Genomic DNA, 18,984 nt, shown 5'->3' with positions numbered 1-18,984 from the left:
CAGCTCAGCCTTGGCTACAGGAGCATGCTGGGACTCTGGGGACTCGCTTTCCTTCCCTTCTGCATCCAAGGAGTCAAAGAGGAAGGATCAAATGCATTGTTGGGCCTGCCATGGCTGCGTCCATACTGACCGGTCAACATTCTCTAGACAGTGTGACAGCTAGAGACACAGCACTCACACGGTGGGGGGGGGGGGTAGGTGTTATAAGTAACCTAGAGACCAATAATCTACAGGAAGATTCAAGCCCTGCGCTGCCTAATGCACGGGACTTGAGCAGCCGTGGGCTTTGCTAACACAGGAGTCCTAGAACTGATTCCTCCAAGGGGTAACTAAGTGCAGGCAGGAACAAAGCATGCTTGTAATAAAGCGGCTATGCTTTATCAGGCTCGATGGCATGGCCATGAAAAGCAAAATTAGACCAAGTGTGGCATCGGTTTTCCTATCACACCTCCCCACCCTGGGCCATCTGGAGAGGTTGGGCAACCCCATTTCCTTTGCTAGTCAATATTTACCCATGGGACTCTGGGAGAGGACACAAGGGCTGGGCTCTAGAGGAAGGCAAGCTGGGCTTCTGGCCCCACCCCTGCACTTCAGCGCCTCTGCTTTGCCCCGGGCCCTGCAGTGAAGGTTTCATAGCCATGCTCTGCTGGCGGCAGTGACTCCTACCCTGGCCACTCCCATGGTCACTTTGGAGTGATCATTAAGTCTTCACACCTCATTAACCTGCCGGGCTGACAGCTCCTGAAACAGGAAGTAGCCATGCAGGTGCCAAGGGAGGAGGGCCTTCCCATGCCAGCTGTTGGAGACTTGACCTTGGAGGGGCGCTGTTCTGCTCCTCACCAACATCTGCCACCTGCTTTCTTAGCAGAGGTGGGCAGAGGTGGGACCTGAACCATCCTGTTTCTCACAGTGAGCCTAGATCAGGCCCTTACCTGGGTCACCACGTAGAATCCCAAGCTGTGGATGTTATAGAAATAGCCCAAGCCGAACAGGGCTGTGAAGGCGCCGCTGGCCAGCATCCCAAAAGTCAAGTAATACCTAATAGGCAGGCGTTCCCCTATTATGCCACTGAGGGAACAAGGAAAGAGACAGGCATGAGGAAACAGCACACAGCACGCTGCCAACAGCCCAGCCACGTCTCCCGGATGTCCTGTGCCATTCTCTGTGCCTTTAGACCTCTGAGTCCCACTATTTCCAGGGAGACCGGACAGGAATGTTTCTCTGTGGAGCTTGTCACTCGCTCCCATGGGACCCCTTAGGCCCATTTCTCATAAAAGTCACCAACTATTAGATAATAAAACACACACCGTGACTCACACCCATACTGCCCAGCAAAGCAGGCCTTGCCCTGCTTGTTAAGCTTCCTTTTATATCAAGAACACACAGTTGTTCGTGTACAGAGCTATATAAAATGCCAACCGTTAGGCTGCAAAAGATGACTTGAAAAGGGGACCGCTGCAACTCTGAGCAAGTGAGCGGTAACCAAGAAACCTGTGTGAACATGCCCATGGGGTGGGTCAGCGAGGACCACACTCCCCTGCCTGGCCGACCACTTCCTGCCACAGCCTGCCTGAAAGACATGCTTTCTCATTTGGTGTATAAGGCACATCAGGAGGGGCAGAGGCTGAGTGCTAAGAGCAGCAGTGAGGCTCAGTGAGCTGACTTATTTGCAGTTTTACCTTCCCGGGGCCGTGTGAGGTCAGACTGAGCCACAGCCACGTGTCAGGGCGGCTGTGGAACTGGAGTGGTGATGAGCATGACAAGGCTCCAGCTTCATAACAGGGCAGACACAGAGCGGGTTGCTATCACCATGACACCACACCCTACCGCTTGACCAACAACATCACCAAGGACACATGTGATTTCAGCAGATACAAAAGACCCCTTGTGATCTTTCAAAACTCCATAGGGGCTGGAGAGATGGGTCATTGGTTAATGGCACTGTGTTCTTCTAGAAGACCTGAGATGTGTTTTCTATCACTCATGTCAGGCAGCTCACAGCTCCAGGGGATCTGATGCCCTCTTTTGGCCTCCATGGACACCTACACACACACACACACACACACACACACACACACACACACACACACACACACACACTTTTAGAAAATCTAGAAAATCCACAAGCCACACTTCCTTCCACGTAACTGGTTACTCCAGGATCCAACAAACAGAGAACGTGGGCAGACGCCTGCCTGCCTGCCTGCCTGTGAGCAGCAACCTGGAGTGGGTGCCATTGTTCCCCTATCATCCCCAGAACCTGCTTGCCAGCGAGCTGTCCTTCTGTGCTCATCAAACAGGAAAAATCTACCTAGAACCACGCAAATGACCTTTGACCACTAAAACAGAAGTGAGGCACAATGACAACATGCTGAGCGGAACTTAATCACAGAAACTGGAGAGCATTCTGAAGTTAAGGATGCTCGGCTCCACCTTGCTCACTTCGGGGATTAGGAGACACCTCAGAGGCTGCTCACCTGCCCAGGCACAGGACAAGGGGCTAAACCATATGCACTCCCAAGAGCCTCTGCTACTGGCTCTGGCTACCACTGAGAAGTGTCCTCTAGTATGGCCACCTGGCACCACCCAGCACCTCCTTTCTGTTTGTGAGATTTAAGGAGCAATTCTGATGGACTGGTCACCACCCCACATCAGATCTGATTCACAGAGGACTCACCCACGCTGCACTTGCTGATCCTGCCAGGCAAGACCTGGGTGCGCCCATCCCCATGTTTTCAATCCATCTACTGAGTCACGTGATACCTACTGTCAAGACCTTAGTGGTAACTGCACAATGGTCTGAGGGCTGTCATGCCTTCTTGCCATGGCATAAAGCCCATCTGTAAAGTGGCAGGTGTCCTCGCCTTTGCGATTTCTGTATGGACTGCATGTCCCACAGAACCCTGCTTTAATAAACTCACTGATGACCTGCATGAGAAACTACCTCTGCTGATGAAGATGCAATGAGAAACCCACTTTATTTCCTAAGCTAGGTTTCTTGGGCCGGACAGACATCTTTGGAGTGAGGACTGGGCTATGTCCTGGGGTGCTCAGCAGAACCTCTCATCTCTGCCCACTAGATGATGCTAGATTCCCCTCCCTTAGCTGTGCCAGCCGCAGATGTTCCTGGGTACCACTGTATCTCTAGGGCATAAAACTGGCCAAGTTTAAGTACCACTTTCTAGCAACTGAGGAACAGCGTGTGCCCCCTGCCCCCACCACTGCAGAGTATTTGTGTGCAGTAAGACAGACCAGGAACACTTGCCCTTGGGAGGGTGGGAGGGTGTGTGGCTGGCAGGCTGGTGGAGACTTGGCCCACACCTTATTGCTCTTTGGCCAGGAGTACCTCATACCCTGGACTTGAGCATCCTTTACCACCCATTCTCTCACACACACAAGCTGAGCATCACGTGGCATTTGCATCTGACAAAGGGGGTTGTATTTACCGCTAGCATGAATGACTTGTTCATAAGTCACCTACCACAGGGTCCCTGGGCTGGGATTCCATGTTTTGGGAGGCTCTCAGAGAAGCAGTTAAACACCTACAGGGATTCCCCGAGACTCCCAGGCTCTGTCTAAATGAAGTCTCTTGGGATAAAGATTGTTAGTCTCTATGATACTTTTCCTTAATGTTTTTTTGTTTGTCTGTTTGTTTTTCCAATTCTGGGGCTTGATCCCTGGCTCCCTTGGGTGCTCAGTATGCTAGGCAAACACCCTACCACCAAGCAATCTCTCTAACCCTTCAACAATGTCATTCTAAAATATTATAGGATGACACCATCAACTAGTTTTTTACCAGCCACTCATTTGCTCTCTGACCGCAGGGACTTCTGCTACCTCCTAGGTCCATCCAATGACAGGAAAGAACACTGTCTGTACTGCAGGGCCCAGAAGACTGGAAGGGGTTGGAGCATGGGCACCCCTACCTCAGGTACATCCCAATGGCATAGGCGCATAGGAAGGAGTAATCCAGGGCTCCAAGTAGCTGCTGGTAGTTATTCTTATCTGTGTGGGTTTGAAAATCAACAGAAGGGCTCAGAATTATTTAGTATGTTCTCGAGTTGCACTGTAAAATACAAAACTTATATTCTTCAAGTCCCTTAGAAACAGAGGCCCTCTAATTTCAAAAACACGTGGTAGCCCAGCTGCTGGCCAGCTTCTTATGGCAGAAAAATGAAGCCACTTCTTTTTCAAGTCATCCTTGAATGTGTCCTTCTGACTGGATGCAAACCTCACTGGCTGTGGGGGGTTTGACTTTTGCATTTCCACGTCACCTGGCTGGCGTGTGGCACCCCTCATCAGATTTTGCTTGGCAAGCTCTAACCTCCAGGTGTGACAGGCACACACTGCAGGCAATCTTCTAGAGACTTCCCAGCACAGACATGCTTACTTAGGGGGTGGCCCCTCTGCATGTAGGCACCAGAGATCTGGTGGTTGCTGAGTAATGTTTGCTAGGGAGCAGTTGTCACTGAAACACACTTACACTTGAAGTTAGCAGCACTGTCCTGAGACCAGCCAGGCTGTAGGAACACCAATGGATGGCTGTCAAGATCCCTGGGCAACGTATCATTTGACCAAACTCACCGAAGGGGGCCCAGCCACAGTCGGTCTCGTTGTTCAGGAGCCAGTGGGTGGGTCCATGCCTGGTACTGCTGCTCGGGCCACCGAATCTGGGCTCAGGCTCATCCCCTGCAGCACACTGCTTATGGAGCTCACCCTACAGCAGACAGGGATGGTAGGACAGGAAAAAGAGTTTACGTGGGATGCTTCAACCAGGAAAAGTGGCTTCCCCTCCTCACAGAGCAATGGCTTTTTGAGGAGGAGGAGGCCTCTGGTAGGCAGAGACGTGGGAGGTTCACAGGAGTCCCTGCTGCAGGCATTAGGCTCCAGCAGCATTTTGCAGTAACTCCAGTTCATGCCCTGAGCCAACCCAGCCTCTAGAGACAGCATCAGGCAAGAGAGTGCCAAGCTGAGGGCCAACTGCCAGTCCTACTTGAAGGTCTGTCCCTGGGGAAGGAAAGGGTTAGGTGCTAGATGCTGACAACTGAATACTGAGGGGATGTGTCCATTGATGACAACTGAATACTGAGGGGATGTGTCCGTTGAGAAACAGTTTATGCCAAAGCGGTGTCCTTTGCAAACATTTACTGGATTCTCTTTCAACCCACATTTTCTCTCTCTCTCTCTCTCTCTCTCTCTCTCTCTCTCTCTCTCTCTCTCTCTCTCTCTCACACACACACACAGACACACACACACACACACACACACGGAAGAACTAACCAGTTAAAAGAGTGTCAAGGCTGGTGAAATGACTCAGCAGGCAAGGGTGCTTGCTACCAAGCCTGAGGACCTGAGTTCAATCCCCAGGACCCAGGTAGAAGGAGAGATCCAACTCCTCCTTTTGACCACCCAATGCACCTTTCCCACTTATAAATAAATGTGTGGTGCACTTGCACACCTTTAATCACAGCACTTGGGAGGCAGAGACAGGAGGATCTCTGTGAGTTTGAGGCCAGCCTGGTCTACACAGCAAGTTTCAGGACAGCCAGGGCTGTTACACAGAGAAACTCTGTCTCAAAAAACCAAAAGAAGACAGTGGATCCTAGCTATGGATACCCTAACCTTTTACTCAAAAGGCTCCCTGGGAATCTTTGTGTCATCAGCTTGACTTTGGTAATTCCTGTCGGCAGTCACATAATTTCATTCACTTGTCACAATTTTCTCAAACTTTCACCTACTGAATGTGTGCCTGTACTTTGGCTTCTCTTTGGGTCAGTATAAGCAATGTCGCCATAAAGACATTTACATTAGATGGGTGTGGTGGGACATGCTGGAAGAATGTACTCAGATGTCCGAGCAGGGTTGCGATGAGTTTTCAAGGCCAGCCTGGGTTTCATAGTAAAAAACCCTGTCTCAAAAATAGATAAAATAAAAATTTCCGAGGGCATTGGGCTGTTATGCATTTCTGAGCTGTGGTGAAGTGAGGCATTAGGGGGGGGGCTGGGCAGGATATGTGACCCACCCTCAAATGATCCAATTCCTCCAGGTAGACCTTCCTTCAGGATTTGGCCACCCCCAATGGTCTATTCACACCTGCATCCAGCCCATCACTGACCGGTCTCATCTCCTGGGCATCACGCAGCCATCAAGTTGACAAGCTGACCCAGCCAGGCAGCAGCTGAAGCCAGTTGGTACCTCATACTTTCTATTCATTCTATTCCGGGTGTGCCCGTTCTCAGGCAGCAGTCTAGTACTTTAGTTACTTCAAAATGCATTAATTTTTATATCTTTATTAAAATGTTACCTTTTACACGTTCCCTAGTGATTCCTTTTCTTTCTTTCTTTTCTTTTCTTTTCTTTTTTTTTGAAATAGGATCTCACTAAGTAGTTCCAGCTGCCCTAGAACTCACTATGTAGACCAGGCTGACCTTGAACTCAGAGATCTGCTTGTCTCTGCCTTCTGAGTACTGGGATTAAAGGTGTGCACTGACACACCAGCTTTTGGTGATTTATTTTCTTATTTTTTCAATTAATTTATTTTTTAAAAATTGCATTGGTGTTTTGCCTGCATGTGTGCCTGTGTGAGGTATAAGATCTTGGAGTTAGAGACATTTGTGAGCTGCCGTGTGGGTGCTGGGAGTTGAACCTGGGTCCTCTGGAAGAGCAGTCAGCGCCCTTACCTACTCTCCAGCCTGGTGATTTGTTCTCATCTCTTCATATAAACTTTAGGATTATTTTATTCAATTAAAAATTGGAGAAGGGGAAAGGGTCAAGATCCCCTGAGCAAATTGAGAGCACGGGAAGAGGGGGGAGGGAGCTACGAGAATGAGAAGGGAAGAAGAGGAAGGATGCAGAGGTCATGAGGGAGCAGAAAGGTTGAGTCAGGTGTAGATAAGAAGAAAGGATATGTGATAGGTAGGGTTTTAGTTGGGAGAGTGGTAGGGAAGGACAGGAGGGAGAAGGGAACTGGGATTGTCATGTAAATCAATCTTGTTTAAAAAAATCTGAAAATAAAATAAAAATTGGCTGGGTGTGACAGCGCACACTTTTAATCCCTGCACTTGAGAGGCAGAGACAGGTGGATCTCTGTGAGTTAGAGGCCTGTGTGCTGTACTTGGTGAGTTCCAGGCCAGCCAGGGGCTCATCCTGGGACCTTGTCTATAAAGGAAATCAATCTCTCAGAGGTTTCCCCAAGTCCACAGGAAACACTGGAATTTGTTTTGGTTGATTGTTTGTTTGTTTTTGAAGATAGGGTTTCTCTGTGTGGCTCTGTAGACCAGATTCTCCTGCCTCTGCCTCCCAGTACTGGGATTAAAGGCGTGGGCCACTACCCCTTGACCTTTAGGAAGCACTGGAACTTTTCAGAAAGCACCTTTCCTTGACAGCTCTGACCCTTTCAGCTTTTGTTTTCTGTTTGCCCTGGGGTTTTCACCGTTTTCAATTCTGTGCACTAAGAGGGCTGTCTACACACACCCTGGGGAACCCTGCAAAAACAATCCTTTGGGAAACCATCTGTTTACAGGTTCTGTTCTGGCCCAGCCTGGAGGGAAGTCCCCCAAAGCTCCCCTCCATGGAGACACAGACCCCGTCTGTCTACCAGCCAGGGAAGACATCTGCCTCAAATAAAGATGCCTGGCTACAGGTGGAGGATCATGGGAAGGAACAACATTGTCCTCCTAGCCTTAGATTTATCATTGTGTTTTTAAGGTACATTTGTTTTTTTTTTAAATCGGAGAAAATAAAAGCAACCAGTGATGATTCAGGGCAAGTGTAACCCTGATTGACCCAGCACCACTTGACAAATGAGTCATGATCACTGGCGAATCACCCTCGGCTCATTCTCAGCCTCAGGGTCCATGTCCAGTAAGCAAATGTATTTCCAGTTTTGTTTATAACCTTCTGGGAAACACAGACTGCAAATGTGATTCATGGGGTCCCTGATAGAACCATTCCCATCCCTGGTGCCATTTGTGCCGTTTACAGCGGGAGCCGAAGTGAGCGCATGCTTCTGGAGGCTCCGTGATACCTAAATCAAATGTGGAGACAGTCTTGTCTGTATCAAGAGGCAAAGCAGCCTGCAGGACTCTGCATCAGGCTAATGCGTACACAGGTGCACTGGAAACCATGGTGTTAAAGGGAGCCACACAAGATGCTGACCATATGCAAGTAATTAACTGTCTTGGAGACTCTGGGCCAGCACTGTCAAGAGCAGAGACCTGGGGCTGGAGAGATGGCTCAGCAATTAAGAGCACAGGCTGTTCTTGCTTAGGACTCTGGCTTGGTTCCCAGCACCCACATGGTGGCTCACAATTGTTCACAATTCCAGTTTCGGGGTATCTGGCACCCTCTTCTGACCTCTGAGGGCACCAGGCATGCATACAATGCATATACGTACATGCAGGGAAAACACTCATACACATAAATAAAAATAAATAAATCTTAAAAAGATAAAAGAGGATGAATGTGGAAGACACTAACATGAGCTCACTTAACTCCAGATGACACTCCCAGGGCTGCTGTGAGGTCCATATTAGACAGTAATCACAATAGAACATTGGTTATGGAATTGTGCTTGAAGCTAAAACACCTCCTTGAGAAACCCAGAGGCTCCAATGGTGCCTTTTAGACACCTAAGGCAAGGAGAGTGTAACGCTGGGCCATGTTCACACCCCTTCCTGGCAAAACCCTCGGGCTTATCAGGTAGAGTCCAAGGGTCAGGTCATGCCCCAGTGACCCTCTACTGGCCAGTCCCATCTCACTCACCACACCTGTGACAAGTGACTCTGTGGTGACACTCTACCTTCTATGAGGAACCAGAAGTGGTTCCTCCCCCACCATGCAGGCCCAGCCCTTCTAGCTGAGTCCTGGAAGCCCCAGCAAGGCTCCCTGACTGCTTGATTCCAGGTCTTCAGCGCTCACCCAGGCCCTTGCAGGGGTGGCCAGCCGTTTGCCTTTTGTGCTTTGTCTCTGTCTGGAGCCGTGTGTGAATTTCTCTAAGCAGGAAGAGTCATAGAGACAGCATTCAAACTTCCAGGGTCAGTCACTGGTGCCCATGTCAGAGCCCTTGTCACATCACACACACACACACACACACACACACACACACACACACACACACACACACACACACACAAAAACAGAGAAAGAGAGAGAGAGAGAGAGAGAGAGAGAGAGAGAGAGAGAGAGAGAGAGCTTTTAATGCCACTGACTACTTTCCTACCCATAGGAAACCTCTCTTAAAGGTCTCCAAGTGTTTTGTTTCCATGGCAAACTCCTGGCTACCTGGAGTCAAGGAAAAGCTTCAGAACCTTCTTAGTTAACGAATGTGCTGGAGGAGGCACACAGGCCTCGGGAGGCAGCAGCCCTCTCTGTACCTTGTCTGCACTGCTGCGGGCCCTTTGAGGGCGGCTAGCCCTGCTCAGCTGGGAAGGTCTCAGCACCAGAGTCCTGGACCAGGTCCCTAATGATGGATAGAAAGAAGGCAAGTGGATAACAGAGCCATAAATAGGCTGATCTTGGCAAAGGGCACCAGTCCTGTTTCTTCTACAATAGTCGAAGGCCATTCACTCCTGCAACTGTCCCATAAGTAAGGTGGGGTGAGAAAACATACCTGCTTCCTTCCTAGTTCTGACGTTAAACAGAGGACTTGATGTCCAGGGAGACACCTGTCCCCGGCCCTTCCCCTGCTCTCACGGGTACACCCACTGTGTGAACCGAAGAGGCTGCCCTGGGGCCAGGGGTCAAGCTGCACCAAGTGTGGGAGCCACTTGGGGAAGCTTTTAAGAAAAGAAAACCCAGACAACATAAATATTTAATTAAGTTTGGGAATTCTGGAACTGCAGTCTGATGGAGACAGATGTGCCTCTAAGAGGATAAAGCATGAAACATTGTAAAGATTTGAGTTTCTGCAAGAGGAAAATAGGATAAAAGATCCTAAAAGGAAGATGCTAGAATGACCAGTCTCTAGCAATCTCTTGGCCGCCCCCCATCCTTCTGCCCTCTGGCTCCTGGAGTCACCAGTCTTCAGGCAGATAACAGGAAAGCCGTGTGTGTGTGTGTGTGTGTGTGTGTGTGTGTGTGTGTGTGTGTGTGTGTGTGTGTGTGTGTGTGTGTAGATCTCTTACCTTCACGATGCTGATAGGCTTTCGGGATAAGTGGAAGCTTGCGTACAGCAGGAATGTCAGCATGAAAATGAAGGCCCGGTACCTGGAACACATGTAGTTTACAGGGCATGAGAGGTGTCACACTGCGTCGTCTGTGTGTTAGCCACACACCAATTCCACTTAAAGTCTCATGACAGTATCAGAACATTAAGAATACTGCTAGTCCTGACTGTCCAAACTGAAACCACTGAACCCCTCCCTGCAGGAGCTGGGGGAAGCCAAATTCTTCTGCCTCATCCCCCACTGCAATACTCTGTCCTAACAACCAATAGTTCTCGAGTGGATTCCACTTGGGGGTTCTGTAATTCAAGGCATGTTTCACACCAGTCTACACAGTAATAGTGTCAGACCCCATGGGGGGAGGGTTCTATCCCATGCATGGCCCCCACTTCTAATGACAAGTAATAAATTATGACTCCTGTCTCTCATTCAGTTCATTTGCTTGAGTGACTCTGCCCCCAGAGAAACCCTTTCTTTCTTTCTTTCTTTCTTTCTTTCTTTCTTTCTTTCTTTCTTTCTTTCATTATTTATTTATGTATTAGGTATACAGTCTTCTGTCTGCATATAAGACGCATGCCAGAAGAGGGCAGCACCAGATCTCATTGCGGATGATTGTGAGCCACCATGTGGTTGCTGGGAATTGAACTCAGGACCTCTGGAAGAGCAGTCAGTGCTCCTAACCTCTGAGCCATCTCTCCAGCCCGAGAAACCCTTTCTTATGTTTGCCACAAGCTGTTCTCCAACCTTTCACAATTCACCTGTATGACAGGTACACACCCTCAGCCATATACACATACACAAAATGAATAAACAGATTTTAAAAAATTAGAGGCCAAAACAAACATCTCCAGACTCAAACAAAGACCCCATTTGAGGTGGAGAAAGTAGGGTGGTGGCTCTGTGGGAAAGATCCAAACCCACAGGTAGAAACTGGGCAATAGGGAATTAAATGTCTAAGCTCTCTTCTCCCTGGGGAAGCTTGAGTGCAAAGTCCACGGGACATTCCACCCAAGCCCACGAGGTGACCAGAAGAAAGCAAACCTATGAAGTGCAAAGAGTTCATCCCAGCACTCCAGAGACAGAGCTGGGCCTGCCCTGCAGGAAGTGCGAGGCATCTCAACATCTTTGAAAGCCTGGGGCATAACAGAATGTTCTCTCTATTCTTTGGCTGAAGTCGCTGCATGGCCCATCCCCTGAGCCTGAGGCTGGTTAGCTTCCCCCATAGCCACCTCCCAGACAGGCTTCTCCCCAGTTACTTTCTTCCAGTGCACAGGGCAGGGCAGCTGGGGCATGGGTTTCCCTCCAGAGCCTCTCAGTTTGACTCAGGAGCCTGGGCTATCTTCCAGTGGCCACTCAGGGCTGCTGGCTAAGGCTTTAGGAGAGGAGGGAAGGCTCAGTGGCCTCAGGCTCTGTCTGTCTACTCAGTGCTGGAATTGAAACTCTTCTGTAGTGATGATAAGGGCTGAGGAGGGCCAAGCCCTGACATTCTACATTCCTTGGTCTCATTTGGTCTCACTAGGTTTCAGTCAAGGAGACAGGGGAGTGAGGTGGTGAGGGTCGGTAGCCTTGAGCCCCACTTTCCACCAGGCCCTTCTTCAGGTGGCTCTGGCGTGTTCAGGCAAAGGGGTTCTTCACTCGGGCTGGCGAAGCCATAAACGGAGCCTTCAGAAAGAGAGCCTGGTGGAGGCAGGGCTCACAAGCCTCCTCCGGTGGTTTGGAGTCAGAGGTCAACGAAGAGCAGGATTTCCCTGAGGCAGAAAAGGAAGCCTTTATCTACAAGTGCTGGGTCCACCTACTTCCTGCATTTCCAAAGTCACCCTTCTTTCTTTGGCCTCAGCTTCCTAGAGGATTTGGGGTGAGTGAGAGGCAGTAGCTGCAGACTGTCTTTCGACTTCCAGGAGGGTCTGCAGGTAATAGCTGCTCTCAGCTAGTAGCCACCATCTGCCCTGCTTGGCCTCTGGGAAAAGCAGGTCCTGTGCTTTCATGGAATTGCAATCCTGGTCTATGCGACTGAGGTCCCTAAGGATCCCTCTGGATCCCTTGTTCTACATGGTAGCTTTATCACCATCCTCTTCTCCAAGCAGAACCATTCTGCATGGACAGGAGCAGGGGTTCTGAGCATCAGTGTATTCAGAAATAATGTCCCGAAGATGTCACGAGTTGGTATGAGTTCCTGTCAGGTCAGGATGGCCCTAAACCAAGGACTGGTGTCCTCCTGAGAAAAGAAGATGCTTGGAATGGTGGCGCATCAAGCACTCAACATAAAGGGGAGATGTGAGGGGGACTCGTCTCAGTGCCGGGGTGCTTGCTTAGCACACAAAGGTCCTGGGTTTGATCCCAGCAGCACAAAAATAAAGCAAAAAGAGAAAAGGTAAGTTTTTTTCTTCCTGACAGATTAGGAGTCCAAATGCTGTCTGTGATGTCTCCACCAAAACACAGGACTCTTGAGGGCTCCAGGCAATGGCAACCACCACACACCGGCCATGAGAAAGCCTGATACTTATGCTCCATAATGAAATATGGGTGAAAAAGCCACCCAAGGCCCCCTGTCACTCTGCCACATATATCACCACCCCAGGGGACAGACCACCATCGGAGCTTACCACTGATCCCTGGAGAAGGAGATGATGAAGCGGATGCCCACGGGGAGTCGAGCCATTTACTTCGCCCCTAAGCGTGGCGCTCCAGTCCCAAAATCAGATGCTTCCGGAAACAGGTTAAGGTTGGTTTTGTTTGGACAGCCCTGAAGTTCACACGGTCTGGAAAGCAACAGCAAATGGGTCCTACTGGGTCCTGTCCCCTCTTCCTTCCATCAGGGTCGGCCCAGCTCTATGGGAGAAAGAGAGGCATTAAGAATCTGTAGTCCTGATGATAGTACCTAGGAGACACTGGCAGGCAGTAGTCATTCCACAGATGGGAAGATGCCACCACCCACGACTGATCAAAGGCACATTTTGATACCAGAGGAAGCTCTTGCCCTGGATGCCCCAGGGAAGGATTGCTCAAATGGCGTTCACACGATGCTCTGTGATTCCTGAAGGGAAGTGGGCACTCATCACTGCCTTTGGGGCTTCCAGACATTGGCCAGTCTGCCCCAAAGCACATGTCAATAATCAGAGTATAGGGGCGGGCACTTGACTTGTTGGCTCCATTACTACTCACTAGGCTTCCTGTGAACATCAGCAAGAGAGGATTGTGGGCTTGGGTGAAAGGGCAGGAACGACCAATCATCAGTCACTTAGGCTGTGGATCTGCAAATTGAGTCTGCCACACCTAACATGGAGGGGATGGATGTCCCATCTGCTCTCCTGTGCTCACATCATCAGCTTGGGAAAATAAGCTCGTTCTGGAGGCTGGGCTGAAGAAGGCCAATGTTGGGAGGGACAGAACAAAGCCAGAGAACTGATAAGGGGCCTAGTGCTGGCTAAGGTAAGGCGGTTCTCCAAGCCTGAGCCCCACACCACCCTCAGGACATATATTCCAAAGCGGAGTCTACTTCGACACCCATGAGCTTTCAACAGACAAATATTCCGGGCTGGGGGGTACAGCTCAGGAGTGGAGTAGCAGGGCAGAGGCTTTGGGTACCAAACCCTACAGTTCCCATGCACACAATTAACAACTTCAAAGAGAGTTTAGCCCAGAAAGCAGCCCCAGAACCCTCATGGAGGTGTGGAGGCCCTTTTGACCCCAGACAGGAGAACTGCACCTTCCCCAGGGCACCACAGGGCCTTAGCAAGTGTCACTCATTCTTGACCCTACACTGACCTACAGCGAGTAAACCCAGGTCACTAGCCAGTTTGCTGCGCCCTGAACTTCTCCAACTCATTTTTTAATGAGGGTGATGGCCTAATGACATCAACATTGTTATACAAAGACATGATCTCAGGAAGGTCTTGGCACAGGGCCTGGCATACAACAGACAGTCCATTAATACCAGTGCGGGTGGTTCTGCCGGTGAGCTTCCAGGAGGGCAGGGTTTCTCTGTCCTATACCCTACAATAGAACAAGAGTAAGGAGCTTGGTTGGAGCCAGCCTGGTGGCTTTATGACTGTAATCCCAGCACTCAAGAGGCTGAGGCAGGAGGACCATTTTGAGTTAGAGTCCAGCCGGGGTTACCTAGTGAGTACCAGCCAGCTAGAGCTTCGTAGCAAGATCCTGGCTGTAGATTAAACCAAAAATTTAGGGATTTTGGCTCAAATCTCCATATTTAAATAATATCTTCCAAAAAGGGTTCGTTCAAAATGAGGGGTTTGGTCCTACATGTGCTCTGAGTGACCTGTGAAATAACTCTGTGATGATGGCTTTGGTTAAAGGATTTGTTTTCAACTGTATAAGGCTTGAAAATGGATGGCCAGAGTCCAACTTTCTTCCTCCACCAAAACACTGAAAATTCAGCCCCTGCTCCCAGAGAAATCTGCCACCCAGCAAAACCTGGTCCAACAGCAAGGCCTAAAGAGTTACCAGGAAAAAACAACAACAACAACAACAACAACCCTCCTGGTTTCTTCCACTAATAATGCCAGAGATTCCCCTGGTGTGTGTGTGTGTGTGTGTGTGTGTGTGTGTGTGTGTGTCCGACCCTGATGGAAGGAAGAGGGGACAGGAAGTGTACCTTAGGATGGACAGATGGTGATTTTTATATTTGGGGTGCTAAGAACTCAGCTTAACAAAGCTCTTTTCTTGCTGTCCTGGACAGCATCCCCAAAATCTGTTCCCTCAAAATCCCAGGTCATGAAGGCTACTGGCACACCCTCCTGTAGCCCTAGGCACAGCTTTCACTCTAAGACAAGTGTTTCTCAGCCTGTATGTAGTCATTCCACAGATGGGTGGCAACCCCAGCAGGGGTCGATATCAAATATTTACATTCATAACAGTAGCAAAATTATAGTAATGAAGTAGGATCAAAGTAACTTTATAGTTGGGGGTCAGCACAACATGAGGAAGTGTGTTGCAGGGTCTCAGTGTTAGGAAGCTTGAGAACCACTGCTCTAAGAGGAGAGATGAGGCTAGCCCAGCTAGGTGGGCTTCACATCAAGACAAATCCTAGGTCTTCCATTGGCCTGGGGGTGCCTTCTCAGGCACAAGCACACTTCCTCCTGCTCATCCCCAATAGGAGGGGAGCACGTGGCCTGGCTGAATGGCTTTGGCATTCAGCCTAAGCACATGAAAGTAGTTTTTAAATGTCACCTCTTAGAAGCTCCCAGTGAACTTCAGCCCATTAAAGAAAAGGATAAGAAGGCAGTGTTATGGGACAGGGAAGAACAATTAGGAGTTATTGCATTGTGACACAGCACCCCTACTAGGCTCTGAAGAACACAGGGCTAGCCCTTCCCACAGAGCCTGGCCCAGGACTGAAGGACAGGCACACCTACCATCTGCCCTTCCAGACCCTGAGTGGCTCTGAGCCACTCAGAACAGTGTCCAGCCACCCTACAAGGAGACTCAGAAAGAGTAATGCCTCAAAGGTATTTCCCAGGCTTTAGCACACAGACAAAATCATAGCACCCTAAGGCAACGAGTCAAAATTAGAGCATATTTAAGGACAAACCTGAGAACCAGACAACTCCCTCCAAAAGTTCCATGAGTTTTTGTTTTAAACCAAGACAAACTATAACCTTTCCAATCAAGCACTCTCTAAGCTTTTAGAGGATCTATTTCCCACGGGAGACAAACAGAAACGGTCATTTTCACTTGTCCTGGGTTTAAGCACAAGGAGGCAGAATTCGGTGCACCACCACTCCTAGCCCACTCACAACATCCCAGGTGTTGGCCATGGAGCCGCACCTGTAAATATACTCCCAGGACCACAGGTGTAAACCGGATCCTACGAGAGAGGGAAATTCCAGGTATCCTCTAACCCGGTATGAATAATGAAATCAATGCGCAAAGCCCATCAATTTACCAACTCGCCCAACTTCACGCAATTTAAGTTCCGGGGCCGGCAGACCCGCAGGCAGACAGCGACCAGTCAGGTACAGAAAGCTCCGAGAAAGACCAGGAAAAGGCAGTTTAGGTCTTCAGTTCAAATGTAAATCTTTACCTGCAGGTCACCAAGATCCCAGGGTGAACCCTGAGTGCTGGAAGATCGGTGCATGCGTCTGGGGCACTTTCCGGTGATTCAAACCTTTTATTACCGCCAGAAGGCTAGCTGTCACAGCGTTGGCCACGGAGCCCGGGCTCCAGGAAGCAGTTCTTCAGCAAACAAACAACCCGAGAACCCAGGGTGCTGGCGGCGAGCTTTCCCAAGGGCTTTGCGAGTCGGCTCCTCCCCGGTCGTACAGCCTCCTGGCCGGGTGGCGAGGGCTACGGGCACGCCCACGTCCCCAACGCGCGGCTGCAGACAAAGCGCTGGGTCTCCAGCAGCCGGCTCCCCACAGCTGTCACCGCGGCCCGGGACTGGGAAGGGACACGGCACCACAGCTAGGCGATCCCAGCCCCGGGCCTTGGGGAACCTTCTGCTTCCACTTCCCCGGGAACTCAGCGTCGCCAGCGCGGGATCGCCCGGCACTGTCGCCTAAGGCCACTCTAGGATCCCTTACTTCAAAGACTTCCCTCTAGGAAAAGCGCTTGGCTAGTCCCCGGTTCTTCAGCCACAGCAGTCGGAGACAAAACGGCGGAGGGGAAGAAGAGGGGGCGCAGGGCGCGGGGCGCGGGCCCGCTGGCAGGTGCGCAGCCGCCGGCAGGTGCGCGCCGCTGGGGAGGGTCCTCGGTCGCCTCCGCGCCTACCTGCGCTCCTCCGCAGCCGGCGCCGCGCGCTTCCTGCTCTCGACTTCCTGGAGGGCCGCCCTTTCACTTTCTCAGCCCCGCGGGCGGGCGCCGGCCCTCAGCAGCTCCTCCCTCTCCTGCGCGCCCCCTGACCCCAGCCCCGCGCGCGCTCAGGAGCCCAGACGACCCAAGGATGCTCGGCTGGGGCAACCTCTAGTGGTCCCTGGATCCCCACACCTGCCTGTCATGTCCTCCCAGGCCCCGCAGGGCGCTGGGCTCTCACTGGCAGGATGCCCAGCAGCCAACTGCCGACTCCTAGGGGCTTTTGTCCCCAAAGCGGACCTTAATAATGCCGGCAAAAAATGGACAAGTTCCGGGAGAAAGGTTTACTGGCCTACCACATTTTGTCGAGTGTCAGAAACAAGAACACTGGAGAGCTACAAATGGAGCGGACTGGTACCGCATCTGTGCCAGTGTGCCAGTGTGGTTAGGTCCAGAAGGCCAGCATCCGGGCCATGTGCCCTAGCACATAGCTTCCTTTTTACCCCTGGATAATTGTCTTTCAAACCCCTCACCTCCTGCCAAGAATTGACCCTGGAAGTCAGGGAAGGCCTGGTTATTTCCAAAGGGCACCCGCCTCATACCCCCAGCTGACAGCCTGGCCTGGCATCCAAGGCCAGCCTTCCTCCTGATCAGCCCCTGTTCTCAGAACAAACAGCACCTGCCTGCAAGGGCAAAACCAGGCAGGAACCCAACTTCCCAGGAACAGCCAGGTATCAGGGTAAAACCAAAACCAACCTGAATCCCCGCTGTGAAAGGCCAAAGTATGGACTGCCCCCCCACACACCCACCTAGCACCCTGCAGCGCCCTCTTTGTGCAGAAAGCAGCTTTACTCTTGGCGCCCCTCGTTTGCTGAGTTGGGTAGGGCCAAGCCATCCTCTACCTATGGGCCTTTGGGAAGTGTTCTGTACCCTCGAAGTTCAGTTGACTTACTGTTTGAGCCATCTGCACCTCGCTGTTCCACACCTCACAAGGGAAGTGGTCCTGGAGCTCTGGCTGCCCTGTACTCTTTCCTTGGGCTGGATGTCTCCTCTCCTCTCCCTAAACTCTCCATCCTTTGTGAGTACCATAGCAGCTCAGGTGGACTCCCGCATCTTCTCAAGTCACCTCCTGTCACTCGTCTCCTCTGGGCTTCGATCATCAAGCGTGTGCGAGAGTCCCTTGCTCTTCTGCCCGTGTTCCATCTTCGTAGCTGTGCCAAACTGCTCTCCTCAAGCAAAATCTCAGTTCCCCAGTTTGATTGACAACCTTTAGAAAGTCCTTCACCGCAACGAAGAGCACCAACTCCTGAGGTGGAAGAGACAGGGCCCCGAGGCCCTTTGCACAGCAGAGGAACCTCATGCCAAAGCTAACCGGGAGTCTTTAAGTTCCCAAGATTGTGACTTTTCCCACTGGGAAAAGACAATTGTTACTATTTGTCTTTCCTGAGTCCGGGGTTCCTGAGTGAGTTTAGACTTTAGGGATTGTGGTCTCAAATACGTCACTTATTTGGAGGGTCTGTATAGAATGCGCAAGTCCCAGTGACGCCAGTCTACCTCCGGCCCCTAGGGGGCGTAGGAGGGAGTCTTAGATCAGAAAGCCTCTCTAAAACTCAAGGCATGACCGTCATAGATGTTTTTTTTTCCTTACAAAAACAAAACAAAACAAAAATCTTTGCACAGATACTGGACTCAACCAGAGGGAATCTGGTGGCCTATATAGAATATTTGCTGAAGAGTAAGTTAATGTTTCATATATATATATATAATATATATATAATATATATATTAATCTTTTATATGATTATAAGAAACACTCAGATGTAGTGAGGAGGGATGTGTGTGTAAAATTTCAAAATAAATCTTTCTGTATTTTGAAGTGGAAATTGGATGGCAGGTTTTATGCTATGACAAAGGATTTCATGTCCCCACCGTGAAGTAAGACTGATTTGTAATCCATGGTCCTCTTGCCTGGTTCTCCTGAATGCTGGGATTGCAGGTGTACCCCGCTATGACTAGTTCCCCCTGCTCCCTCCTCCTCCCTAAAACCCAGAGCCTGGCACATGGTATACCGCTG

The 18,984-nt window shown here is 50.5% G+C and overlaps 1 protein-coding gene across 1 annotated transcript in view; it reads right to left on the bottom strand.

Moving 5' to 3' along the window:
• Slc37a1 (solute carrier family 37 member 1) overlaps window positions 1-12,822 on the bottom strand; it is a 39,931-nt gene extending 27,109 nt beyond the window's left edge. The window contains exons 1-5 of the mRNA XM_035451805.1: window positions 12,767-12,822; window positions 10,125-10,206; window positions 4,585-4,717; window positions 3,927-4,005; window positions 933-1,068 (exon numbers count right to left, since the gene is read on the bottom strand). Of these exons, the coding sequence (XP_035307696.1) occupies window positions 933-1,068; window positions 3,927-4,005; window positions 4,585-4,717; window positions 10,125-10,206; window positions 12,767-12,822 (486 nt within the window). The remainder of the gene's footprint in view (window positions 1-932; window positions 1,069-3,926; window positions 4,006-4,584; window positions 4,718-10,124; window positions 10,207-12,766) is intronic.
• Between the last annotated feature and the right edge of the window lie 6,162 nt (window positions 12,823-18,984).

The sequence above is a fragment of the Cricetulus griseus genome (assembly GCF_003668045.3).
Source record: "Cricetulus griseus strain 17A/GY chromosome 1 unlocalized genomic scaffold, alternate assembly CriGri-PICRH-1.0 chr1_0, whole genome shotgun sequence".
Taxonomy (NCBI): Eukaryota; Metazoa; Chordata; class Mammalia; order Rodentia; family Cricetidae; genus Cricetulus; species Cricetulus griseus.
Note: the sequence above shows the minus strand (reverse complement) of the source record. Positions and strands in the feature narration are given on the sequence as shown.